The sequence below is a fragment of the Scardinius erythrophthalmus genome, assembly GCF_964197995.2.
Source record: "Scardinius erythrophthalmus genome assembly, chromosome: 11".
NCBI lineage: Eukaryota > Metazoa > Chordata > Actinopteri > Cypriniformes > Leuciscidae > Scardinius > Scardinius erythrophthalmus.
Genome location: NC_138231.1, coordinates 44200403 through 44225553, shown reverse-complemented (window position 1 = coordinate 44225553; position 25151 = coordinate 44200403). Strand labels below are relative to the sequence as shown.

Below are 25151 nucleotides of genomic sequence, written 5' to 3'. Positions count from 1 at the left end.
AACTATGTTATTCCCTTAACTAAGACGAGTTGATACATACCTCTCTCGTCTCAGTGCGCGCACTCAATCGCTCTGGCGCGCGGCGAAACTTTGTTCACTCAGTTCATTCAATACGGGCCAAGCAGAGAAGCTACCAAACACCTCCACGTTTTCCCTATTTAAACACAGTTACTCGCGTAGTGTAACTCGACCTAGGACGGTGACACAAAACAAAACATGGGCTTTTTTTTATTGTGCAAAATTCATATATAGCTTTGATGAAAGGTTTTGATCCACTTCAAATGTTGACGAGGCTGTGACGAGGAAGTGATTTGGGTATGTGTATTAATTTGCCATACTTCATTTCATTTGTCTACATTTTGCAAAAACCTTTTTCATTGTGAAACATTATGACAGTAACATGTTAAAAGCCTTCTTTCTCCATTGGTTGCTTTCCAGTATTTTTTTTTTTTATCATCCACACTGCTGGCATGCAGCATGAGAGAGAGAGAGAGAGAGAGAGAGAGAGAGAGAGAGAGAGAGAGAGATATTACTCCGCCAAGACGAAGTGCTTACAAGCACTTGCTATGGTATTCCGCCATACAATATAGTTATCCATTTTACACGCTTAGAAAAGCGCATGTTTTGTTTTGTGTCACCGTCCTAGGTCGAGTTACACTACGCGAGTAACTGTGTTTAAATAGGGAAAACGTGGAGGTGTTTGGTAGCTTCTCTGCTTGGCCCGTATTAAATGAACTGAGTGAACAAAGTTTCGCCGCGCGCCAGAGCGATTGAGTGCGCGCACTGAGACGAGAGAGGTATGTATCAACTCGTCTTAGTTAAGGGAATAACATAGTTTAATATGAAAAGACGGTGGAGTATCCCTTTAAAGTTGTGCATATATGTTGGCGATTGTGCTGCATTCACTCACAGAAATAAATGTTTCATATATTTACGGTAGGAAATTAACAAAATATCTTCATGGAACATGATCTTTACTGAATATCCTAATGATTTTTGGCATAAAAGAAAAATCGATAATTTTGACCCATACAATGTATTGTTGGCAATTGCCACAAATATACCCGTGTGACTCGAGACTGGTGACGTGATCCAGGGTCACAGATGAGTGTCTATTGCGGCTACTTACAAATCAGGGAACTAATTGGACAACGGGACCTCGCGCGCACCCCCAACGGGACCTCGCGCGCACCCCTCACTCAGTCACAGGACACCTTTCGGCTAACCCTTCGCTCACTCTCATCCACACTCCTGCTTCTATTGTTCTCCTCATTTGTAAGTCGCATTGGATAAATGATTTGTCTGTTAAATGATTAAATGTAATATGAGATGGCAACTTGTGATATTCTAATTTAATTGTTGATATTTAGATGAACAAAGGTAATAAATGCTTTAAAAAAAAACTACTCGCTCATTGTTAGTTATTTTTAGTTAATGTCGTTATCTAACATTAACAAATGAAACCTTAGAAAGGATCTAAGGATCTGTTTCAGCAGCAACCATGTGAAAATAGTGTAAATATATTGATCTTTATTGACTTTTAGAGTCAGATCTAGAAGCTGGTAACCAGAGTGTTTCTTGTTCTTTTAAAAAAAGCAAATGAATAAGTGGCAGTGAAGACTTCTAACACACATAAACTGCGCGGCGTTTAGTTAACAGGTGTGTCAGACGAGAGAATTACTACTTTCTACAGCCATTGGGCTTGATGAAGGTATATTTTGAGAAGGTGTGTCTCCATCCTGAAGGGGAAGGTCTCCACTGATCTGTGTTTGAGAAGCAATGATGATGTTTATGGAGTCAGTCAGCTGACGGAAAATGAAGCCGCGGGTCATTATAATGATTTATTTAATCAACAATTATTTTAAAGCACTAAGTAAAGACACCACAGGTGAATAAGATAAACACTTCAACTAACAGATATCATCATACTTCCCCTGGTCACTGATTACATTAAGAATTGCTAACATTTGCTTGTATTACAAGTTCTTAAATATGTATAATTATGCAAATGAGGCATGATCTAATTAAATATGCTCTAATTGGCATACATTTCCAAAGAAATGTAGAAGAAATCTGAACATTGGATAAACCCAAGTTCAATATTATTACTTGATTTTGTTTACATATTAGAGTTACAGGTTTTTACAAAGGGGATTTTAATGGAGTCAAATCCATTCCAAATATATTTGCAAAACAATAAAATATTGCAAAAGAAAAATAATTAATTGCAAAAATCAATGACAGTTGTAAAAGAAGCTTAAGATAGCATTTTCTCTTTGCGCTTCACTTTTCTGTGCGTTTCACTTTATGGTTTGATGTGGGGGTGGAGTCAAGGAACTGGGGGCGTGTTCAGCGGGCCTGGTCACGCCTCCCTCAGAGTGACATCATCGACTTGAGACACAGATCCCAACAGATCAAAAGTTCCCTTTATTTGTGAGCATTAAAACGTGTCGTGCATGGTTTCGTTTTGTTAACTAAATGTGTATTAACAGCATTTGCTTAAAGGGGTGGTTCAGGATTTTCGACATCGGACCTCATTTTCAAGTGAGCCTGGTTGTTATTCATCAGTGGAGACAGTTTTCAAAACAATTCATCCAGTCCTTACTTTTGGATAGTTCGCCGGTGCTAGACTACCGCGAGTCAACGGTGCATGTTAGCTTGCCATTAAAAACAGTTTTACCCACTCCACAGTACACCAAAAGCAAATAAATTATAACACCAGACTATCGATGTAAATGTCTAACCACCCCTTTAAATTAAAGAAGTTCAAAAGTTAAAGAAGATCAGATAAATTCGTGTTTATTATTAGCCGTAGGCTACTCGCTAAGGTGAACTGTCTGAAATAGCCAGCATCTGGTAGGTTTAAGGGTTGGGTTTGTGTGTGTGTGTGTGTGTGTGTGTGTGTGGTAGGTTTAGGGGTCGGGTCAGTGTAAGGGGAGAGGATATACAGTTTGTACAGTATAAAAACCATCACGCCTATGGAGAGTCCCCACAAAGATAGTGAACCAGACGTGTGAGTGTGTGTGTTCAGTGTGTGTGTGTGTGTGTGTGTGTGTGTGTGTGTGTGTGTGTGTGTGTGTACCTCTCTGCCCACTGGTGTCCCATGGCTGCCAGGATGTGAAAGAGCTGCTGGAAGTGGGCGATCTGACTCTTATCGGTCTGAAAGAGGGAACGAGGACTGAGCAGATGCAGACGGTGGAGGAGTCACATGACCAGCAGATTCATGACCGTTCTTACCACATAGATCATCTCGTCAAAGCCAAACCTCTGCTTCCTGTCCAGCGCTGCGGCCACGTCTCTGAAAGCACACAGAAGGGAGATCCATCACGAGACGCCGCGTTAAACTCAATACGTGTGTGTGTGTGTGAGACACACCTGGTGAGGTACAGGGACGTCCCATCACTGCGCACTAATGTGGCGTAAGACGACATGTTGCCCGTCCCAGACAGATCCACCACACCCGTGCCCTTCCTGTGCAACAACCAATCACAGTCATTTAATAAACAGTTCAACTAAATATTAGGTTTATTTATTAACTACATGTAAGGTTTATGTATTTGAATTGCATATAAAATTTCCATCCATATGGATTATGGTATTAACATAAATGATTATAATTTGCATATTCGTGGTTCTGTATACTAAATGAAGCAAGAGTGTAGAGTATTTTCATTAAGTTTTCCTATTTTCACAGGAAAAAAACTTTAAATATGTAATTTCGTTATTCAAAGATTAGTTTGAAGGGATAAAGTTATTGATGCAGAGGGACTTTAAATACATAACCAGATTTTATCATCATTAAATCCAATTTGTTTCAATTTCATACATTTTAACTAACTGAATATTGCCTCTTTCAAAGTCATAGTCATTTTAACCATGTTCATACTTTTTAACTGAATGAATGTAATTTTCACAATGAACATTTATGCTTATTCTAAGCATTTTGAATAAATGCATTTTAAAAATATTGATTTAAAAAAAATCAATCAGATGCAAATAGTTGATAATAAACTGCATAGATTTTTTTGAGTGCAGAAATCTGACCCGTTTCACTAATGACTGACAAATGTGCATTAGATTAAGTTTATTAGTTTATGTTAAAACTGTAATCAGATGGATAGATGTTGAATGTGTGCAGGAAAGCATGTGATCAGATGGATAGATGTTGACTGTATGCAGGAAAGCATGTGATCAGATGGACAGATGTTGAATGTGTGCAGGAAAGCATGTGATCAGATGGATAGATGTTGACTGTATGCAGGAAAGCATGTGATCAGATGGACAGATGTTGAATGTGTGCAGGTAAGCAAGTGATCAGATGGATAGATGTTGACTGTATGCAGGAAAGCATGTGATCAGATGGACAGATGTTGAATGTGTGCAGGAAAGCATGTGATCAGATGGATAGATGTTGACTGTATGCAGGTAAGCAAGTGATCAGATGGATAGATGTTGAATGTGTGCAGGACAGCATGTGATCAGATGGATAGATGTTGAATGTGTGCAGGAAAGCATGTGATCAGATGGATAGATGTTGAATGTGTGCAGGAAAGCATGTGATCAGATGGACAGATGTTGAATGTGTGCAGGAAAGCATGTGATCAGATGGATAGATGTTGACTGTATGCAGGAAAGCAAGTGATCAGATGGACAGATGTTGAATGTGTGCAGGAAAGCATGTGATCAGATGGATAGATGTTGACTGTATGCAGGAAAGCATGTGATCAGATGGACAGATGTTGAATGTGTGCAGGAAAGCATGTGATCAGATGGACAGATGTTGACTGTATGCAGGAAAGCATGTGATCAGATGGACAGATGTTGAATGTGTGCAGGAAAGCAAGTGATCAGATGGATAGATGTTGACTGTATGCAGGAAAGCAAGTGATCAGATGGACAGATGTTGAATGTGTGCAGGAAAGCATGTGATCAGATGGATAGATGTTGACTGTATGCAGGAAAGCATGTGATCAGATGGACAGATGTTGAATGTGTGCAGGAAAGCAAGTGATCAGATGGATAGATGTTGACTGTATGCAGGAAAGCATGTGATCAGATGGACAGATGTTGAATGTGTGCAGGAAAGCATGTGATCAGATGGATAGATGTTGAATGTGTGCAGGACAGCATGTGATCAGATGGATAGATGTTGAATGTGTGCAGGAAAGCATGTGATCAGATGGATAGATGTTGACTGTATGCAGGAAAGCATGTGATCAGATGGACAGATGTTGAATGTGTGCAGGAAAGCATGTGATCAGATGGACAGATGTTGAATGTGTGCAGGTAAGCAAGTGATCAGATGGATAGATGTTGAATGTGTGCAGGACAGCATGTGATCAGATGGATAGATGTTGAATGTGTGCAGGAAAGCATGTGATCAGATGGATAGATGTTGAATGTGTGCAGGAAAGCATGTGATCAGATGGATAGATGTTGACTGTATGCAGGAAAGCAAGTGATCAGATGGATAGATGTTGAATGTGTGCAGGACAGCATGTGATCAGATGGATAGATGTTGAATGTGTGCAGGAAAGCATGTGATCAGATGGATAGATGTTGACTGTATGCAGGAAAGCATGTGATCAGATGGACAGATGTTGAATGTGTGCAGGACAGCATGTGATCAGATGGATAGATGTTGAATGTGTGCAGGACAGCATGTGATCAGATGGATAGATGTTGAATGTGTGCAGGAAAGCATGTGATCAGATGGACAGATGTTGACTGTATGCAGGAAAGCATGTGATCAGATGGACAGATGTTGAATGTGTGCAGGAAAGCAAGTGATCAGATGGATAGATGTTGACTGTATGCAGGAAAGCATGTGATCAGATGGACAGATGTTGAATGTGTGCAGGAAAGCATGTGATCAGATGGATAGATGTTGAATGTGTGCAGGACAGCATGTGATCAGATGGATAGATGTTGAATGTGTGCAGGAAAGCATGTGATCAGATGGATAGATGTTGAATGTGTGCAGGAAAGCATGTGATCAGATGGACAGATGTTGAATGTGTGCAGGAAAGCAAGTGATCAGATGGATAGATGTTGAATGTGTGCAGGTAAGCAAGTGATCAGATGGATAGATGTTGAATGTGTGCAGGACAGCATGTGATCAGATGGATAGATGTTGAATGTGTGCAGGAAAGCATGTGATCAGATGGATAGATGTTGACTGTATGCAGGAAAGCATGTGATCAGATGGACAGATGTTGAATGTGTGCAGGAAAGCAAGTGATCAGATGGATAGATGTTGAATGTGTGCAGGTAAGCAAGTGATCAGATGGATAGATGTTGAATGTGTGCAGGACAGCATGTGATCAGATGGATAGATGTTGAATGTGTGCAGGAAAGCATGTGATCAGATGGATAGATGTTGACTGTATGCAGGAAAGCATGTGATCAGATGGACAGATGTTGAATGTGTGCAGGAAAGCAAGTGATCAGATGGATAGATGTTGAATGTGTGCAGGTAAGCAAGTGATCAGATGGACAGATGTTGAATGTGTGCAGGTAAGCAAGTGATCAGATGGATAGATGTTGAATGTGTGCAGGACAGCATGTGATCAGATGGATAGATGTTGAATGTGTGCAGGAAAGCATGTGATCAGATGGATAGATGTTGACTGTATGCAGGAAAGCATGTGATCAGATGGACAGATGTTGAATGTGTGCAGGAAAGCAAGTGATCAGATGGATAGATGTTGAATGTGTGCAGGTAAGCAAGTGATCAGATGGACAGATGTTGAATGTGTGCAGGTAAGCAAGTGATCAGATGGATAGATGTTGAATGTGTGCAGGACAGCATGTGATCAGATGGATAGATGTTGAATGTGTGCAGGAAAGCATGTGATCAGATGGATAGATGTTGACTGTATGCAGGAAAGCAAGTGATCAGATGGATAGATGTTGAATGTGTGCAGGAAAGCAAGTGATCAGATGGACAGATGTTGAATGTGTGCAGGTAAGCAAGTGATCAGATGGATAGATGTTGAATGTGTGCAGGACAGCATGTGATCAGATGGATAGATGTTGAATGTGTGCAGGAAAGCATGTGATCAGATGGATAGATGTTGACTGTATGCAGGAAAGCAAGTGATCAGATGGATAGATGTTGAATGTGTGCAGGACAGCATGTGATCAGATGGATAGATGTTGAATGTGTGCAGGACAGCATGTGATCAGATGGATAGATGTTGAATGTGTGCAGGAAAGCATGTGATCAGATGGATAGATGTTGACTGTATGCAGGAAAGCATGTGATCAGATGGACAGATGTTGAATGTGTGCAGGAAAGCATGTGATCAGATGGACAGATGTTGAATGTGTGCAGGTAAGCAAGTGATCAGATGGATAGATGTTGACTGTATGCAGGAAAGCAAGTGATCAGATGGATAGATGTTGAATGTGTGCAGGACAGCATGTGATCAGATGGATAGATGTTGAATGTGTGCAGGAAAGCATGTGATCAGATGGATAGATGTTGAATGTGTGCAGGAAAGCAAGTGATCAGATGGATAGATGTTGAATGTGTGCAGGAAAGCAAGTGATCAGATGGATAGATGTTGAATGTGTGCAGGACAGCATGTGATCAGATGGATAGATGTTGAATGTGTGCAGGAAAGCATGTGATCAGATGGATAGATGTTGAATGTGTGCAGGAAAGCATGTGATCAGATGGATAGATGTTGAATGTGTGCAGGACAGCATGTGATCAGATGGATAGATGTTGAATGTGTGCAGGAAAGCATGTGATCAGATGGATAGATGTTGACTGTATGCAGGAAAGCAAGTGATCAGATGGATAGATGTTGAATGTGTGCAGGACAGCATGTGATCAGATGGATAGATGTTGAATGTGTGCAGGAAAGCATGTGATCAGATGGATAGATGTTGAATGTGTGCAGGAAAGCATGTGATCAGATGGATAGATGTTGAATGTGTGCAGGACAGCATGTGATCAGATGGATAGATGTTGAATGTGTGCAGGAAAGCATGTGATCAGATGGATAGATGTTGAATGTGTGCAGGAAAGCAAGTGATCAGATGGACAGATGTTGAATGTGTGCAGGACAGCATGTGATCAGATGGATAGATGTTGAATGTGTGCAGGAAAGCATGTGATCAGATGGATAGATGTTGAATGTGTGCAGGAAAGCATGTGATCAGATGGATAGATGTTGACTGTATGCAGGAAAGCAAGTGATCAGATGGACAGATGTTGAATGTGTGCAGGACAGCATGTGATCAGATGGATAGATGTTGAATGTGTGCAGGAAAGCATGTGATCAGATGGATAGATGTTGAATGTGTGCAGGAAAGCATGTGATCAGATGGATAGATGTTGACTGTATGCAGGAAAGCAAGTGATCAGATGGACAGATGTTGAATGTGTGCAGGACAGCATGTGATCAGATGGATAGATGTTGAATGTGTGCAGGACAGCATGTGATCAGATGGATAGATGTTGAATGTGTGCAGGAAAGCATGTGATCAGATGGATAGATGTTGACTGTATGCAGGAAAGCATGTGATCAGATGGACAGATGTTGAATGTGTGCAGGACAGCATGTGATCAGATGGATAGATGTTGAATGTGTGCAGGAAAGCATGTGATCAGATGGATAGATGTTGACTGTATGCAGGAAAGCAAGTGATCAGATGGACAGATGTTGACTGTGTGCAGGAAAGCATGTGATCAGATGGACAGATGTTGACTGTATGCAGGAGTGCATGTGTAGTGTTCAGAAGGAGCTGTACTCTGAGGTCTTCAGCAGGCGTTTGGCCGTCAGCTCTTCCAGCACACTCTGAGTCTGACCGTCATGAAGAGACTCTCCAGAGTAATGGTCAAAGTCAACTCCTAAACGCTGAGAGAGGACACACACTCTCGGTTTAATCCCTTAACAGACGAATCTTTTATCCAGTGCCACTTACAAATGTGGAGAACACTAGAAGCATTCAAGGCAACAATATGTTAGTGCTGTGACTAACAAACTAGTCTTTTGTGTGCGTTTACCTCTGAGTCTAGCATTCGATATACTACTGGCTCTACACAAATCCTCCTCTAGATATCGCTCCATTTACTAGACAGAAAACTCTCAGTGCTCAACACATTAAATTCAAACAACATGAGGTTTTGATATGGGGCGTGACAGATCACTCAGATCAGTTCACTTAACTTTTTTTACTCTTAATTATTTAATGTATGTTTAAATACATATGTTGATAAAAATAAATTCAAAATTTTTTTGGGCAGCCACAGTTAAAATGTTTATTTTCCAACAAATGAGAGTAGAAACTGAAAATGTGTTTCTGGATCATAGCAAGGTCACATTTCTTTTTCTTTTAGAGTTTGTTATGGTGAGTTACGTTCAGTATTTGAACTCTTTCAGGAATTCATGAAATCTGCTTTATGTGCAACTCAAGTGTTTGTGACCAGCTTACCTGTCCAGTTCCCAGCTTTAGTCTAAAGAGAGTTTTCATTTGCTTAAGAAAAAACGAACGTGCATCTAAACTATGTTCCAATTAATCAATATCCAATATCCAATGGAATGCTCACTAGAATCGGAAACTTGCTTAAATCACAGTTGATGTCAAATCATGGGTCATTTTAAGTGCGCCTTAAAGAAAACCTAAATGGAAATGCTTGATATGTGAATGAACTCTAAAAATTTATTTCAAGTAACTAAAATGTGTTTTTATGGTTTTAGTTTTGGTTAGCTCTAAACACGCACGTTATGATGAAGTTACCTGATAGATGCGTTTGTACTCGAGCACAGTGATCTCCCGAAACTGTGTCCACAGGGCCATAGCCTGATCCTCCCGCTGCACCAGACGCCTGTAAAACCCAGCGGCCGCCGAACGCACGCTCTCGTCACACTCGGCCTCGCGGTTCACCTGCACGTACACCTGCAGCAACAGGGGGAACACAGATGAGTCTTCCAGAACGTCCCGCCAGGACCAGGGCACATGAAACACACACACGCCTCTGACCTCAAACAGATGCTCCAGCGGCTGCGTCTTCAGCTTCTCCTGAGAGCCGAAGCGCTCAAAGCCTGCGCCCAACAGACCTGCACACACCATCAACATCACACCATCACACTCAATAACACCAGCAGACCTGCACACACCATCAACATCACACCATCACACTCAATAACACCAGCAGACCTGCACACATCATCAACATCACACCATCACACTCAATAACACCAGCAGACCTGCACACACCATCAACATCACACCATCACACTCAATAACACCAGCAGACCTGCACACACCATCAACATCACACCATCACACTCAATAACACCAGCAGACCTGCACACATCATCAACATCACACCATCACACTCAATAACACCAGCAGACCTGCACACACCATCAACATCACACCATCACACTCAATAACACCAGCAGACCTGCACACACCATCAACATCACACCATCACACTCAATAACACCAGCAGACCTGCACACACCATCAACATCACACCATCACACGCAATAACACCAGCAGACCTGCACACACCATCAACATCACACCATCACACTCAATAACACCAGCAGACCTGCACACACCATCAACATCACACCATCACACTCAATAACACCAGCAGACCTGCACACACCATCAACATCACACCATCACACTCAATAACACCAGCAGACCTGCACACACCATCAACATCACACCATCACACTCAATAACACCAGCAGACCTGCACACACCATCAACATCACACCATCACACTCAATAACACCAGCAGACCTGCACACACCATCAACATCACACCATCACACTCAATAACACCAGCAGACCTGCACACACCATCAACATCACACCATCACACTCAATAACACCAGCAGACCTGCACACACCATCAACATCACACCATCACACTCAATAACACCAGCAGACCTGCACACACCATCAACATCACACCATCACACTCAATAACACCAGCAGACCTGCACACACCATCAACATCCACCATCACACTCAATAACACCAGCAGACCTGCACACACCATCAACATCACACCATCACACTCAATAACACCAGCAGACCTGCACACACCATCAACATCACACCATCACACTCAATAACACCAGCAGACCTGCACACACCATCAACATCACACCATCACACTCAATAACACCAGCAGACCTGCACACACCATCAACATCACACTCAATAACACCAGCAGACCTGCACACACCATCAACATCACACCATCACACTCAATAACACCAGCAGACCTGCACACACCATCAACATCACACCATCACACTCAATAACACCAGCAGACCTGCACACACCATCAACATCACACCATCACACTCAATAACACCAGCAGACCTGCACACACCATCAACATCACACCATCACACTCAATAACACCAGCAGACCTGCACACACCATCAACATCACACCATCACACTCAATAACACCAGCAGACCTGCATACACCATCAACATCACACCATCACACTCAATAACACCAGCAGACCTGCATACACCATCAACATCACACCATCACACTAGGCCTGTCGCGATAATTAAATAACCGTCTGATCGCGATTATTTGATCTAACCGCGATTGTTTCAGACAACCGCGATTATTGCGCTCTTTTATTGGCCTACGGCACAAGGGGGAGTAAATAAATAAATAGATAGAACAAAAAAAAAAGAGACAAGCACTAATTACGTTTTCCAGCAACATATTCAAAGTCATCTGAAGCCATTTCAAAGCTTAATGTGAGGGACAGTAGTATATTTACATTGTTAAATTAAAGTTCACAAACTCGTCTGCAGCTGTCAATCGTTCCGTTCAGCATTCAAACTCTGCAGCTGTCAATCATTCCGTGCAGCATTCAAACAGCGCGCGTCGTCCGGTTGCGACAGGATACACGGTAAAACTTTCTCCAATGTGACATTGACGTTATAATGCTTCATCTGTAGATAAAGGGCTGTGGATTTGTATAAAATGACTTTATTTTGGAGTTTTTTTGCTGTTTCTAAATGACTCGCTTGCTACCGTGTGCCTACACAGCACAAGGATATGATTTTTTTTTTTTTTTTTTTACAAGGACTATGAATTGGCATCAGACGCGCAATAACTGGAGTTTAAACCTGTGAAGAAACAAATGATCAATAAACTGTTGGACTGATATAGCCTACACTAGGATTTGTGCCCTCGCCTCGACATTTCTTCACTTTGTGCCGTGAACTTTTAAATGCGCACTTGTGCAGCGCTGCGCACTGTGACTCCATGTTGCATTAAGCACATCATTCTGCACCCGCGATGCGCATACACGCTTTGTTCCACTCTGTTTTGAAGCGCGTCATATTATCATGGTTTGTGCACATTTGTTTTTATTAACATGTTTAGATTTTATTCAATTACCGTGCAGATGTTTTCAAAAATTACTTTTTGCTGCTGATTTATACACTCACTAAGTTTAATAAACAAATTGTCATAGCTATTGAATATATTTATTTAATATTTAAAGGTGTTAACTGTAATCTTACACTGCAAAATGATAACTTACAAAGGATTAAATTTATCACAATTATTTAATGAATGAAGCACAAAGCCCTAAAACAGACAATTAATCGGCATAATCGCCAAAGCCCTAACACAGACAATTAATCGTCAAAGCCCTAAAACTGACAATTAATCGTCATAACCGCAATTATTTTTTAGACAATTAATCGTCAGCCAAATTTCATAATCGTGACAGGCCTACATCACACTCAATAACACCAGCAGACCTGCACACACCATCAACATCACACCATCACACTCAATAACACCAGCAGACCTGCACACACCATCAACATCACACCATCACACTCAATAAGACCAGCAGACCTGCACACACCATCAACATTACACTCAATAACACCAGCAGACCTGCACACACCATCAACATAGTGCTGGGCGGTTTGACCAAAAATCAACATTACGGTTTTTTTCTAAATTATACCGGTTTCACGGTTTTTACCGTTTTTTTTTTTTTTTTTTCAAGCATGATGGGTGTTAACCACATTTTCTACTGAGTGAGAGAGGAAATACTGCAGTAGATTTACTTATAATGCCCTATTTTATTGTCATGAGTGAATATTATAGAAAAAATCCACACTAATATTAATAATACAGGTTTGCAAGGCTGTTTACAAAGAGGTGTCAGCAGGACGCGCTTTAGGAGCGGCAGAAACAGTGGTTTCCCCGGTAACGGCTGTACACAAAGCAGCAACGCTCATAAACACTGCTTTATCAGGAAAGATAAAGAAAGATTCAATCGTAATAACAAAGAAACTTTTCTAAAGACCGTCAGTTCACTTCAGATACGTTAATACAGTATAAAAACACGCGCGCCGCGAGAAAAAAGACTCTCACCCACACGTCTCGTGCCCATTCTAGTCAATGCTTGTGTTTCAGATCGAAGCTTCCCAGAAGCGGCTCTCCGCGCCGCTTCGCTAAATATAGGCGCCTAGTCTATTTTGATGCACCGCGTGGAGGACGGAATAAAACCTTGTCGCAGCCGTAATGCGCCGCAGACGTGTGTTGTAAATGAGGGGTGAGACTGTGTCGCGCAGCGCCGCGTTCCGATTAAAGCGACATACACCGGTATTGCGGTTTATTAAAAATTCATATCGTAACAAAAATAAACACCGGTATTCGGTATGAACCGGTAAACCGCCCAGCACTACATCAACATCACACTCAATAACACCAGCAGACCTGCACACACCATCAACATCACACCATCACACTCAATAAGACCAGCAGACCTGCACACACCATCAACATTACACTCAATAACACCAGCAGACCTGCACACACCATCAACATCACACCATCACACTCAATAACACCAGCAGACCTGCACACACCATCAACATCACACCATCACACTCAATAACACCAGCAGACCTGTACACACCATCAACATCACACCATCACACTCAATAACACCAGCAGACCTGCACACACCATCAACATCACACCATCACACTCAATAACACCAGCAGACCTGCACACACCCATCAACATCACACCATCACACTCAATAACACCAGCAGACCTGCACACACCATCAACATCACACCATCACACTCAATAACACCAGCAGACCTGCACACACCCATCAACATCACACCATCACACTCAATAACACCAGCAGACCTGTACACACCATCAACATCACACCATCACACTCAATAACACCAGCAGACCTGCACACACCATCAACATCACACCATCACACTCAATAACACCAGCAGACCTGCACACACCATCAACATCACACCATCACACTCAATAACACCAGCAGACCTGCACACACCATCAACATCACACCATCACACTCAATAACACCAGCAGACCTGCACACACCATCAACATCACACCATCACACTCAATAACACCAGCAGACCTGCACACATCATCAACATCACACCATCACACTCAATAACACCAGCAGACCTGCATACACCATCAACATCACACCATCACACTCAATAACACCAGCAGACCTGCACACACCATCAACATCACACCATCACACTCAATAAGACCAGCAGACCTGCACACACCATCAACATTACACTCAATAACACCAGCAGACCTGCATACACCATCAACATCACACCATCACACTCAATAACACCAGCAGACCTGCACACACCATCAACATCACACCATCACACTCAATAAGACCAGCAGACCTGCACACACCATCAACATCACACCATCACACTCAATAACACCAGCAGACCTGCATACACCATCAACATCACACCATCACACTCAATAACACCAGCAGACCTGCACACACCATCAACATCACACCATCACACTCAATAAGACCAGCAGACCTGCACACACCATCAACATTACACTCAATAACACCAGCAGACCTGCATACACCATCAACATCACACCATCACACTCAATAACACCAGCAGACCTGCACACACCATCAACATCACACCATCACACTCAATAACACCAGCAGACCTGCACACACCATCAACATCACACCATCACACTCAATAACACCAGCAGACATGCACACACCATCAACATCACACCATCACACTCAATAACACCAGCAGACCTGCATACACCATCAACATCACACTATCACACTCAATAACACCAGCAGACCTGCACACACCATCAACATCACACCATCACACTCAATAAGACCAGCAGACCTGCACACACCATCAACATCACACTCAATAACACCAGCAGACCTGCACACACCATCAACATCACACCATCACACTCAATAACACCAGCAGACCTGCACACACCATCAACATCACACCATCACACTCAATAACACCAGCAGACCTGCACAAACCATCAACATCACACCATCACACTCAATAACACCAGCAGACCTGCATACACCATCAACATCACACCATCACACTCAATAACACCAGCAGACCTGCACACACCATCAACATCACACCATCACACTCAATAACACCAGCAGACCTGCATACACCATCAACATCACACCATCACACTCAATAACACCAGCAGACCTGCACACACCATCAACATCACACCATCACACTCAATAACACCAGCAGACCTGCACACACCATCAACATCACACCATCACACTCAATAAGACCAGCAGACCTGTACACACCATCAACATTACACTCAATAACACCAGCAGACCTGCACACACCATCAACATCACACCATCACACTCAATAACACCAGCAGACCTGCACACACCATCAACATCACACCATCACACTCAATAACACCAGCAGACCTGCACACACCATCAACATCACACTCAATAAGACCAGCAGACCTGCACACACCATCAACATCACACTCAATAACACCAGCAGACCTGCACACACCATCAACATCACACTCAATAAGACCAGCAGACCTGCACACACCATCAACATCACACTCAATAACACCAGCAGACCTGCACACACCATCAACATCACACCATCACACTCAATAACACCAGCAGACCTGCACACACCATCAACATCACACCATCACACTCAATAAGACCAGCAGACCTGCACACACCATCAACATTACACTCAATAACACCAGCAGACCTGCACACACCATCAACATTACACTCAATAACACCAGCAGACCTGCACACACCATCAACATTACACTCAATAACACCAGCAGACCTGCACACACCATCAACATCACACCATCACACTCAATAACACCAGCAGACCTGCACACACCATCACACTCAATAAGACCAGCAGACCTGCACACACCATCAACATCACACTCAATAAGACCAGCAGACCTGCACACACCATCAACATCACACTCAATAACACCAGCAGACCTGCACACACCATCAACATCACACTCAATAACACCAGCAGACCTGCACACACCATCAACATCACACCATCACACTCAATAACACCAGCAGACCTGCACACACCATCAACATCACACCATCACACTCAATAACACCAGCAGACCTGCACACACCATCAACATTACACTCAATAACACCAGCAGACCTGCATACACCATCAACATCACACCATCACACTCAATAACACCAGCAGACCTGGCTGCACACACCATCAACATCACACCATCACACTCAATAACACCAGCAGACCTGCACACACCATCAACATCACACTCAATAACACCAGCAGACCTGCACACACCATCAACATCACACCATCACACTCAATAACACCAGCAGACATGCACACACCATCAACATCACACCATCACACTCAATAACACCAGCAGACCTGCACACACCATCAACATCACACCATCACACTCAATAACACCAGCAGACCTGTACACACCATCAACATCACACCATCACACTCAATAACACCAGCAGACCTGCACACACCATCAACATCACACCATCACACTCAATAACACCAGCAGACCTGCACAAACCATCAACATCACACCATCACACTCAATAACACCAGCAGACCTGCACACACCATCAACATCACACTCAATAACACCAGCAGACCTGCATACACCAACATCACACCATCACACTCAATAACACCAGCAGACCTGCACACACCATCAACATACACCACACCATCAACATTATCCACATCACACCATCAACATAAAACCCATCAACATCACACCATCACACTCAACAACACCATCAACATCACACCATCACACCCAATAACACCATCAACATCACACCATCTTTGGTCAGAAGGCCCAGTCTGTTGAACTTAGTGACTTCTCTAGGTTAATAATGTTAACTCACCAAACTGCATTCCCCAGTCACCCAAATAATTGACTCGAATAACCTCTTTCCCCAAGGCCTTCTTTAGGTTGGCAATAAAGTTTCCTTCAAAAAAAGCAAATAATTTAAAAAATAATCCAAATAATCAACCAAAGCATATCTTGTATACAAGCACTCCATCTACTGGTGACAGAGAGAACTAGTTTAACATTTGGCAGCAATTTTATGTAATGACCTCACCAATTATAGTGGAGCGAAGATGTCCGGCATGAAATTTCTTAGCGATGTTTGGAGAACTGTAAGCAAAGAGAGTTGAGTGGGTGACACCTCAGAGCCACATGCTAAATCAATGCATGTTGTAAGCTAACGGCTCCTGCATTAACCAACCTGAACTCCACCAGCGTCCTGCCGCCCTGAAGATGCTGCAGAAGTTCACTCTTCACACCGAACCCGTCAGGCTCTGACTGCAGCTGCCCTAAGAGTTTCTGCATAATAAAAAATAAGAAATGTCAAAGCAAATGTTTATCTTGCAATTCAGACTTTTTTCTCTCAGAACTGCGAGAAATTCACAGTGAAAAAAAAGTCAGAAATGTAAGAAAATGTTGCAATTACCTGTGGTGAGTAAAGCAAGCTTTTTATAATAATATGCATTCAGAAAATAGATGGGATGAATTTTCATTTCATGCTGACTTTAAATGCAATTATTATTATTATGCCATATCCATGTAGCTATGCCTGTCACAATCATGAATTTTGTGCTCATACAAATAATTGTGTTTAATTTAATTTGTGTTGTACGTCAATTGCAGTGTAAATCTAATGTTTTTTTTTTTGTGGGGGGGGGGATCGCATATAAAATAAAAATTATAATAGAATAGGCCCATATGAATCACCCTAATGCTTTGAAACTTAATATTTATAATATAATATAATGCATATAATATAAAATAATATAATATAATAATACAGTCTCATCAAACCCACAAACCTTCATTTCATATAAAGGAAGACTTTTAACTACATTTATGCACAATTATTGCAGTTCTCTCAAATAACTGTGATTAGAACGAATATCCGGCGATTAATCAATAATAGCGACAGGGCCTACATGTAGCACTGACTTCGTTCAAGCTGACAAAACACAGAAAGAAACTCATTAGTGAAAAATGTCTTCCATGCATAAGCCTTTATGTACATTAAGAATGTAATTAAACGGAGAGTTGTGTGTATGACTGTTGCTTCCTCCGGTGTGTGAGCGGCGGTGTGAAGGCAGAGCTTCTGTTCACCTGTGCCAGGATCAGTTTGTTTAATCTGAAGTGAATCACTCCTCGATCAGCGGTGACGTCCTCCACGACAGAGTCCCGTCTGATCTAGGGCAGAACACAAGAACACATCCTTTAATCGCAGAGCGCATGCACATCCCAAAAAAAGTAATGAAAATCAGATGCACATACATGCAAACATGCACATGATAGAAGAACAAAGCAGTAGAGTCTTCACACTGTTCCAAGGTCTGCAGATCAGTGGTTCGGGACGGTCTGCTCACCTGATTGGCCAGCGCTTGTGTTTTGGTGTGCAGGTCTCCATCAGGAGCAGCCGCTCCGCTCCGCAGCAGACAGCTGACCGACACACGCAGATCAGCGGACGCCCTGACGTCACAAACACCACACACACACACACCTGAGGTCACCTCATACTGCGGGCACACTGGTGGACTTCAATGGGGTCCAACGGGTCGAAGCTCCAAACGTCAGCTTCAAAGTCTCGACACGATCCAGCCGAGGATTAAGAGTCTTATCTAGACAAACCTGCCGCCATTTTATAACAAAAAAAACTTAAACATTTAAATACTTCTTAACCACAAATGCTAGTCTTGCACTAGCTCTGCGATGCGCCACACATTACATAATCACGTTGAAAGGTCACGCGTGTTCTGGTTCAGAAATGTAGGTTAGGGTGGACTCCTCCGACATCATTGTTTTACCTTTTGTTTATTTATATTTTTTTGTAAATGGCGTTTGACTCAGTCTTTACCCGTTTGCTTTGTAAACACTAAGTCGGTACTTCTGCCTATGTCACGCGTTACCTTTCAACGTGATTACGTAATGTGTGGCGTATCACAGTTGAAAAATATGTTTTAAATGTTTTTTTTTTTTTAAATGTCCGCTGGTCTGTCTAGATAAGACCAGACCCCGTCTGTGGAGAGCCTGGCCACTCCCTATTAAGTCCTATTGTACCGAATGTTGGTTGTAGTTCCACCAGAGCTCCACTGGGGGCGATCGCCCATGAGTGCAGAATGAATGGGAGTCTATGGAGCTAGACGGCTAAATTCGTCTCTTTCACCCGATTGCCGTTGAGAAATTTCAGATTTGATTGTAGGTTTTGCAAGTTCAACATGGGTTATAGGTCGAAAGTTGAATGAACGAGTACTTATGTCCTTTCGATTTCTTACAGGTTGAGTTGTTGTTGCCCATAACATGCTAGCATTCTGCTAATGAACGCTGATTGGTCAGTGAAGGACTGATTATGACCAGAGATACCGCTTGATGGCATTGTGTGTGTGTGTGTGTGTGTGTGTGTGTGTGTGTGTGTGTGTGTGTGTGTGTTCGGCATGGTCTTTTAAAACAACAAAACAAAAGCTCTTCTAGCACGTGTATTTCCCTGTGTCAGCTGTGTTGTGTGTTTACCTGTGTCAGCTGTGTTGTGTGTTTACCTGTGTCAGCTGTGTTGTGTGTTTACCTGTGTCAGCTGTGTTGTGTTTCCCTGTGTCAGCTGTGTTGTGTGTTTCCCTGTGTCAGCTGTGTTGTGTGTTTGCCTGTGTCAGCTGTGTTGTGTTTCCCTGTGTCTGCTGTGTTGTGTGTTTCCCTGTGTCAGCTGTGTTGTGTGTTTACCTGTGTCAGCTGTGTTGTGTTTCCCTGTGTCAGCTGTGTTGTGTGTTTCCCTGTGTCAGCTGTGTTGTGTGTTTCCCTGTGTCTGCTGTGTTGTGTTTCCCTGTGTCAGCTGTGTTGTGTGTTTCCCTGTGTCAGCTGTGTTGTGTTTCCCTGTGTCAGCTGTGTTGTGTGTTTCCCTGTGTCAGCTGTGTTGTGTGTTTACCTGTGTCAGCTGTGTTGTGTGTTTACCTGTGTCAGCTGTGTTGTGTGTTTACCTGTGTCAGCTGTGTTGTGTTTCCCTGTGTCAGCTGTGTTGTGTGTTTCCCTGTGTCAGCTGTGTTGTGTTTCCCTCTGTCAGCTGTGTTGTGTGTTTCCCTGTGTCAGCTGTGTTGTGTGTTTGCCTGTGTCAGCTGTGTTGTGTTTCCCTGTGTCAGCTGTGTTGTGTGTTTGCCTGTGTCAGCTGTGTTGTGTTTCCCTGTGTCAGCTGTGTTGTGTGTTTCCCTGTGTCAGCTGTGTTGTGTGTTTCCCTGTGTCTGCTGTGTTGTGTTTCCCTGTGTCTGCTGTGTTGTGTGTTTACCTGTGTCAGCTGTGTTGTGTGTTTACCTGTGTCAGCTGTGTTGTGTGTTTGCCTGTGTCAGCTGTGTTGTGTGTTTACCTGTGTCAGCTGTGTTGTGTGTTTACCTGTGTCAGCTGTGTTGTGTTTCCCTGTGTCAGCTGTGTTGTGTGTTTCCCTGTGTCAGCTGTGTTGTGTTTCCCTGTGTCAGCTGTGTTGTGTGTTTCCCTGTGTCAGCTGTGTTGTGTGTTTCCCTGTGTCAGCTGTGTTGTGTGTTTGCCTGTGTCAGCTGTGTTGTGTTTCCCTGTGTCAGCTGTGTTGTGTGTTTGCCTGTGTCAGCTGTGTTGTGTTTCCCTGTGTCAGCTGTGTTGTGTGTTTCCCTGTGTCAGCTGTGTTGTGTGTTTCCCTGTGTCTGCTGTGTTGTGTTTCCCTGTGTCTGCTGTGTTGTGTGTTTACCTGTGTCAGCTGTGTTGTGTGTTTACCTGTGTCAGCTGTGTTGTGTGTTTGCCTGTGTCAGCTGTGTTGTGTTTTCCTGTGTCAGCTGTGTTGTGTTTCCCTGTGTCAGCTGTGTTGTGTGTTTACCTGTGTCAGCTGTGTTGTGTTTCCCTGTGTCAGCTGTGTTGTGTGTTTCCCTGTGTCTGCTGTGTTGTGTGTTTGCCTGTGTCAGCTGTGTTGTGTGTTTACCTGTGTCAGCTGTGTTGTGTTTCCCTGTGTCAGCTGTGTTGTGTGTTTACCTGTGTCAGCTGTGTTGTGTTTCCCTGTGTCAGCTGTGTTGTGTGTTTACCTGTGTCGGCTGTGTTGTGTGTTTGCCTGTGTCAGCTGTGTTGTGTGTTTCCCTGTGTCAGCTGTGTTGTGTTTCCCTGTGTCTGCTGTGTTGTGTGTTTGCCTGTGTCAGCTGTGTTGTGTGTTTGCCTGTGTCAGCTGTGTTGTGTTTCCCTGTGTCAGCTGTGTTGTGTGTTTACCTGTGTCAGCTGTGTTGTGTTTCCCTGTGTCAGCTGTGTTGTGTGTTTGCCTGTGTCGGCTGTGTTGTGTGTTTGCCTGTGTCAGCTGTGTTGTGTGTTTCCCTGTGTCAGCTGTGTTGTGTTTCCCTGTGTCTGCTGTGTTGTGTGTTTACCTGTGTCAGCTGTGTTGTGTGTTTACCTGTGTCAGCTGTGTTGTGTGTTTGCCTGTGTCAGCTGTGTTGTGTTTCCCTGTGTCAGCTGTGTTGTGTTTCCCTGTGTCAGCTGTGTTGTGTGTTTCCCTGTGTCAGCTGTGTTGTGTTTCCCTGTGTCAGCTGTGTTGTGTGTTTCCCTGTGTCTGCTGTGTTGTGTGTTTGCCTGTGTCAGCTGTGTTGTGTGTTTACCTGTGTCAGCTGTGTTGTGTTTCCCTGTGTCAGCTGTGTTGTGTTTCCCTGTGTCAGCTGTGTTGTGTGTTTACCTGTGTCAGCTGTGTTGTGTTTCCCTGTGTCAGCTGTGTTGTGTGTTTACCTGTGTCAGCTGTGTTGTGTGTTTGCCTGTGTCAGCTATGTTGTGTGTTTCCCTGTGTCAGCTGTGTTGTTGACGCCTCGAGAGGAAAGAAAGTGCAGAGCTGAAAGCACCAAAGTGACTGAAGGATTGCCGTAAAGCAGTGTCTCTGGTCGTACGATGTGTGTGACGTCATTGGCATTTTAAAAGACTTTTTAAAGCAAATAAGTGACTCTAAAAAATCTAATACCCAGCAATGTGTAATTTCTTTGCATCTCCTTTCAAATACAACATTCAAATTACTAGACAAAAAATGATATCCTGAGAACAGTGGATTTTGAGAGGTATAGCGCCATAGACCTCCATTCATTCTGCACTCGTCCTGTGAGCGCCCTCATGTGGAGCCAGAGTGGAACTGCACTCGTCCTGTGAGCACCCTCATGTGGAGCCAGAGTGGAACTGCAGCCAGTTCAGAAGCCGGAATATTACTGAGAGTGGAACTTCTCCCCTTATTAGATATTCCCTGATAAGATTTTTATTCCTCGGCTGTTTTGTGTCGAGACTTTGAAGCTGCACTGAAACTCACATTTGGACCCCACTGAAGTCACTTTATGGAGGAAAGTCCTGGAACGTTTTCCTCAAAAACCTTAATTTCTTTTCGACTGAAGAAAGAAAGACATGAACATCTTGGATGATGTGGGAGTGAATAAATGATCAGAAAATATCAATTCTGAAGTGAACTAAACTGAATATTAATTCTGAAGTGAACTAAAGATGTTACACACATCTGATCGTTGTCATCATCACATGCTGCTGTATAACAGTGTCAGTGTAGGGGAGATCATCTAGTACAACTCCATCCTGAACAACATTAAGTGCAGAAACCATACAAACTCTGCATTTCAATTGAAGTTTAAAAAATGTACATAAAATAATATACCCTCTAGATTTATGGAAATTTGAAAATAACGCTCCTTTTGTAATAATATTGAGAATGGAATCCGTTTTCTAATGGTCAAATAGTACAGATATTGTGAATGTGAATTATCTGTGAGCATGAGGACAAAAGTACTGTTTTGCAAACTTTAGAATTCTGAAAGGCAAATTCTTTATTCATAAACACAGAATGTAGATTGTTAATAAAGTCACTTTAAAAAAATGTGTGAAAATGTAAAAGGTATGTTATAAAGTATATAAAATATTATGAATCTGTATGACGTCTTGTGATGTGAATGTCTGTTTTCTTTGGATTTTCTGACTTTGGCCTGTTTTTAATGTCATGTTGTCTGCTAGTTCTTAGAGATCAGGGGTATGAGCGCATCTTCAGACACCCCGCACACCTTCGCGAGCTGCAAAACAAGTACAGAGACCAGATGAGATCTCCATAATGTTGTATTAACATGTATGTCACAGTGCGTCAGACGCGCGCGTGGTGTACCTGCCGCGCGACGCTCCGCCTGAAGAAGCACGCCATGTGCGCGCACAGATATTCACATCAAACTACATCAGGAATGAGCATGAAGTGTCATTGATCAGTCTCCGCGCGTGCTCTACTGTGAGGACGAGAGTTTGAGCATCCGGAAGTCAGCTACTGTCATTTCTGTGCGTGTTTTCAAAATAAAAGTCATCAGGCTCCTCCGAACAATCACGCATTTCTCCGCACTTTCACTCCACACTTCGTGTTTCTAGCCACAGTTCGGCCATATCTGTTAATTGGAGGAGTGACCTGTCCCTGTTACGACCCTGTCCCAAAATCAGTTCCACCAGATTATGTATTGTGTTTAAATGCATTTTGTTGTGTGCTCTTTAAAGCAGGATGGATTTTGATTGGCTGTGAAAGTTTTTATCATTCATCAGCTGGAAAAATTTGTAAGAACTTTATTTCGACACAACACTGTTCTAAAGAATAATACCACACATCAGATATTGTGCAACCAATCACATTGTTTAAAAGTGTAGGTTTAGGGTAAACCACATGAATATGATGATGGTAGTACAAATCGTCATGGAATACATACTACACACTTTACATAGGTGAACATAAAAGCTAATTAATTCAATTCAAGTTTATTTATACAGTAAAGCAGCTTTACAGAAAATGCTTTAATGGTCAATTTAAGTATTCTGTTATCAGTCAGAGATGAGTGGGTCGAAGTAATAATGTCGATAAGGCAGTGATATACAGCTATTATATGTCATGTAGCCTTGTAGATATGATCTAGATATGAATTACATAAGACCAGATAAAAATATACACTAAAATCACCTGTAACTGCATCACCTGGAACATTTTTCAGATCAATATCACAAATGATTTTTCTCAGGTGTTCAGCGTATTTCTATATGATAGTTAAATTGTGGGACAGGCTCTTTAAAAAAACTCCAAAAATTTTATTTAATTCATTTAATTTTATATTATATAATTTTCCCCATTGGTAAACACATGGCATTTGAAAAGTAGCAAAAAATGTATGTTAAGAATAACAGAGTTATAACGTTATTTTAATGTAAACAATTTGAACTATTTACTTTTTTGTGTGTGTGTGTGCACAAATTTTCTGTTTATTATGTCGAAAACAGCATTTCTTGTCACTTTTGTTAATTGTTTTCCTGTGCTAATTTAAGAAGGTGCACTGCCTCTGGTGTTGATAGAAAAAAAGACAGGAAATGCACTTGCTTTTTTTCAGCTCTCTGTCAATCATTCTGCAGGGGGCGGGGCTTCAGCAAACGGGGCAGGGCTTAGTTAGCAAGAGCTGCAATCATTAGAACTGTGTTCATTTTAGTTAGTTTACAAGTAAAAACCAAACCAGTGTGTTGATTCTGGGGCACGTGTGTGAGCGATCATCGCTTAAAGTGGTGTATAATGCCCTTTTAGTTTTCACAAGATGTAAAATAAGTCTCTGATGTCCCCAGAGTGTGTATGAGAAGTTTTAGCTCAAAATACCCCACAGATATTTTTATATAGCATATTAAAATTGTCAATTTTTGAGAGTGAGCAA

General features: G+C 42.4%; 1 protein-coding gene across 2 annotated transcripts in view; it reads right to left on the bottom strand.

Annotated features, from left to right (window-relative positions):
- The window catches only part of rars2 (arginyl-tRNA synthetase 2, mitochondrial), a 35013-nt gene extending 11275 nt beyond the window's left edge, over positions 1-23738 (bottom strand). The window contains exons 1-14 of one of the 2 annotated variants that reach the window (XM_081378806.1): positions 23591-23738; positions 23418-23501; positions 22739-22814; positions 18834-18936; positions 18574-18657; positions 17675-17772; positions 17528-17583; positions 17309-17392; positions 9997-10073; positions 9754-9912; positions 8764-8870; positions 3376-3471; positions 3238-3298; positions 3083-3159 (exon numbers count right to left, since the gene is read on the bottom strand). In XM_081378806.1, the coding sequence (XP_081234932.1) occupies positions 3083-3159; positions 3238-3298; positions 3376-3471; positions 8764-8870; positions 9754-9912; positions 9997-10073; positions 17309-17392; positions 17528-17583; positions 17675-17772; positions 18574-18657; positions 18834-18936; positions 22739-22740 (1004 nt within the window). In that variant the 5' untranslated portion in view covers positions 22741-22814; positions 23418-23501; positions 23591-23738. Of the gene's footprint in view, positions 1-3082; positions 3160-3237; positions 3299-3375; positions 3472-8763; positions 8871-9753; positions 10074-17308; positions 17393-17527; positions 17584-17674; positions 17773-18573; positions 18658-18833; positions 18937-22738; positions 22815-23417; positions 23502-23590 lie in introns of those variants that run through there. The other variant, XM_081378805.1, reaches the window with a different exon arrangement.
- Between the last annotated feature and the right edge of the window lie 1413 nt (positions 23739-25151).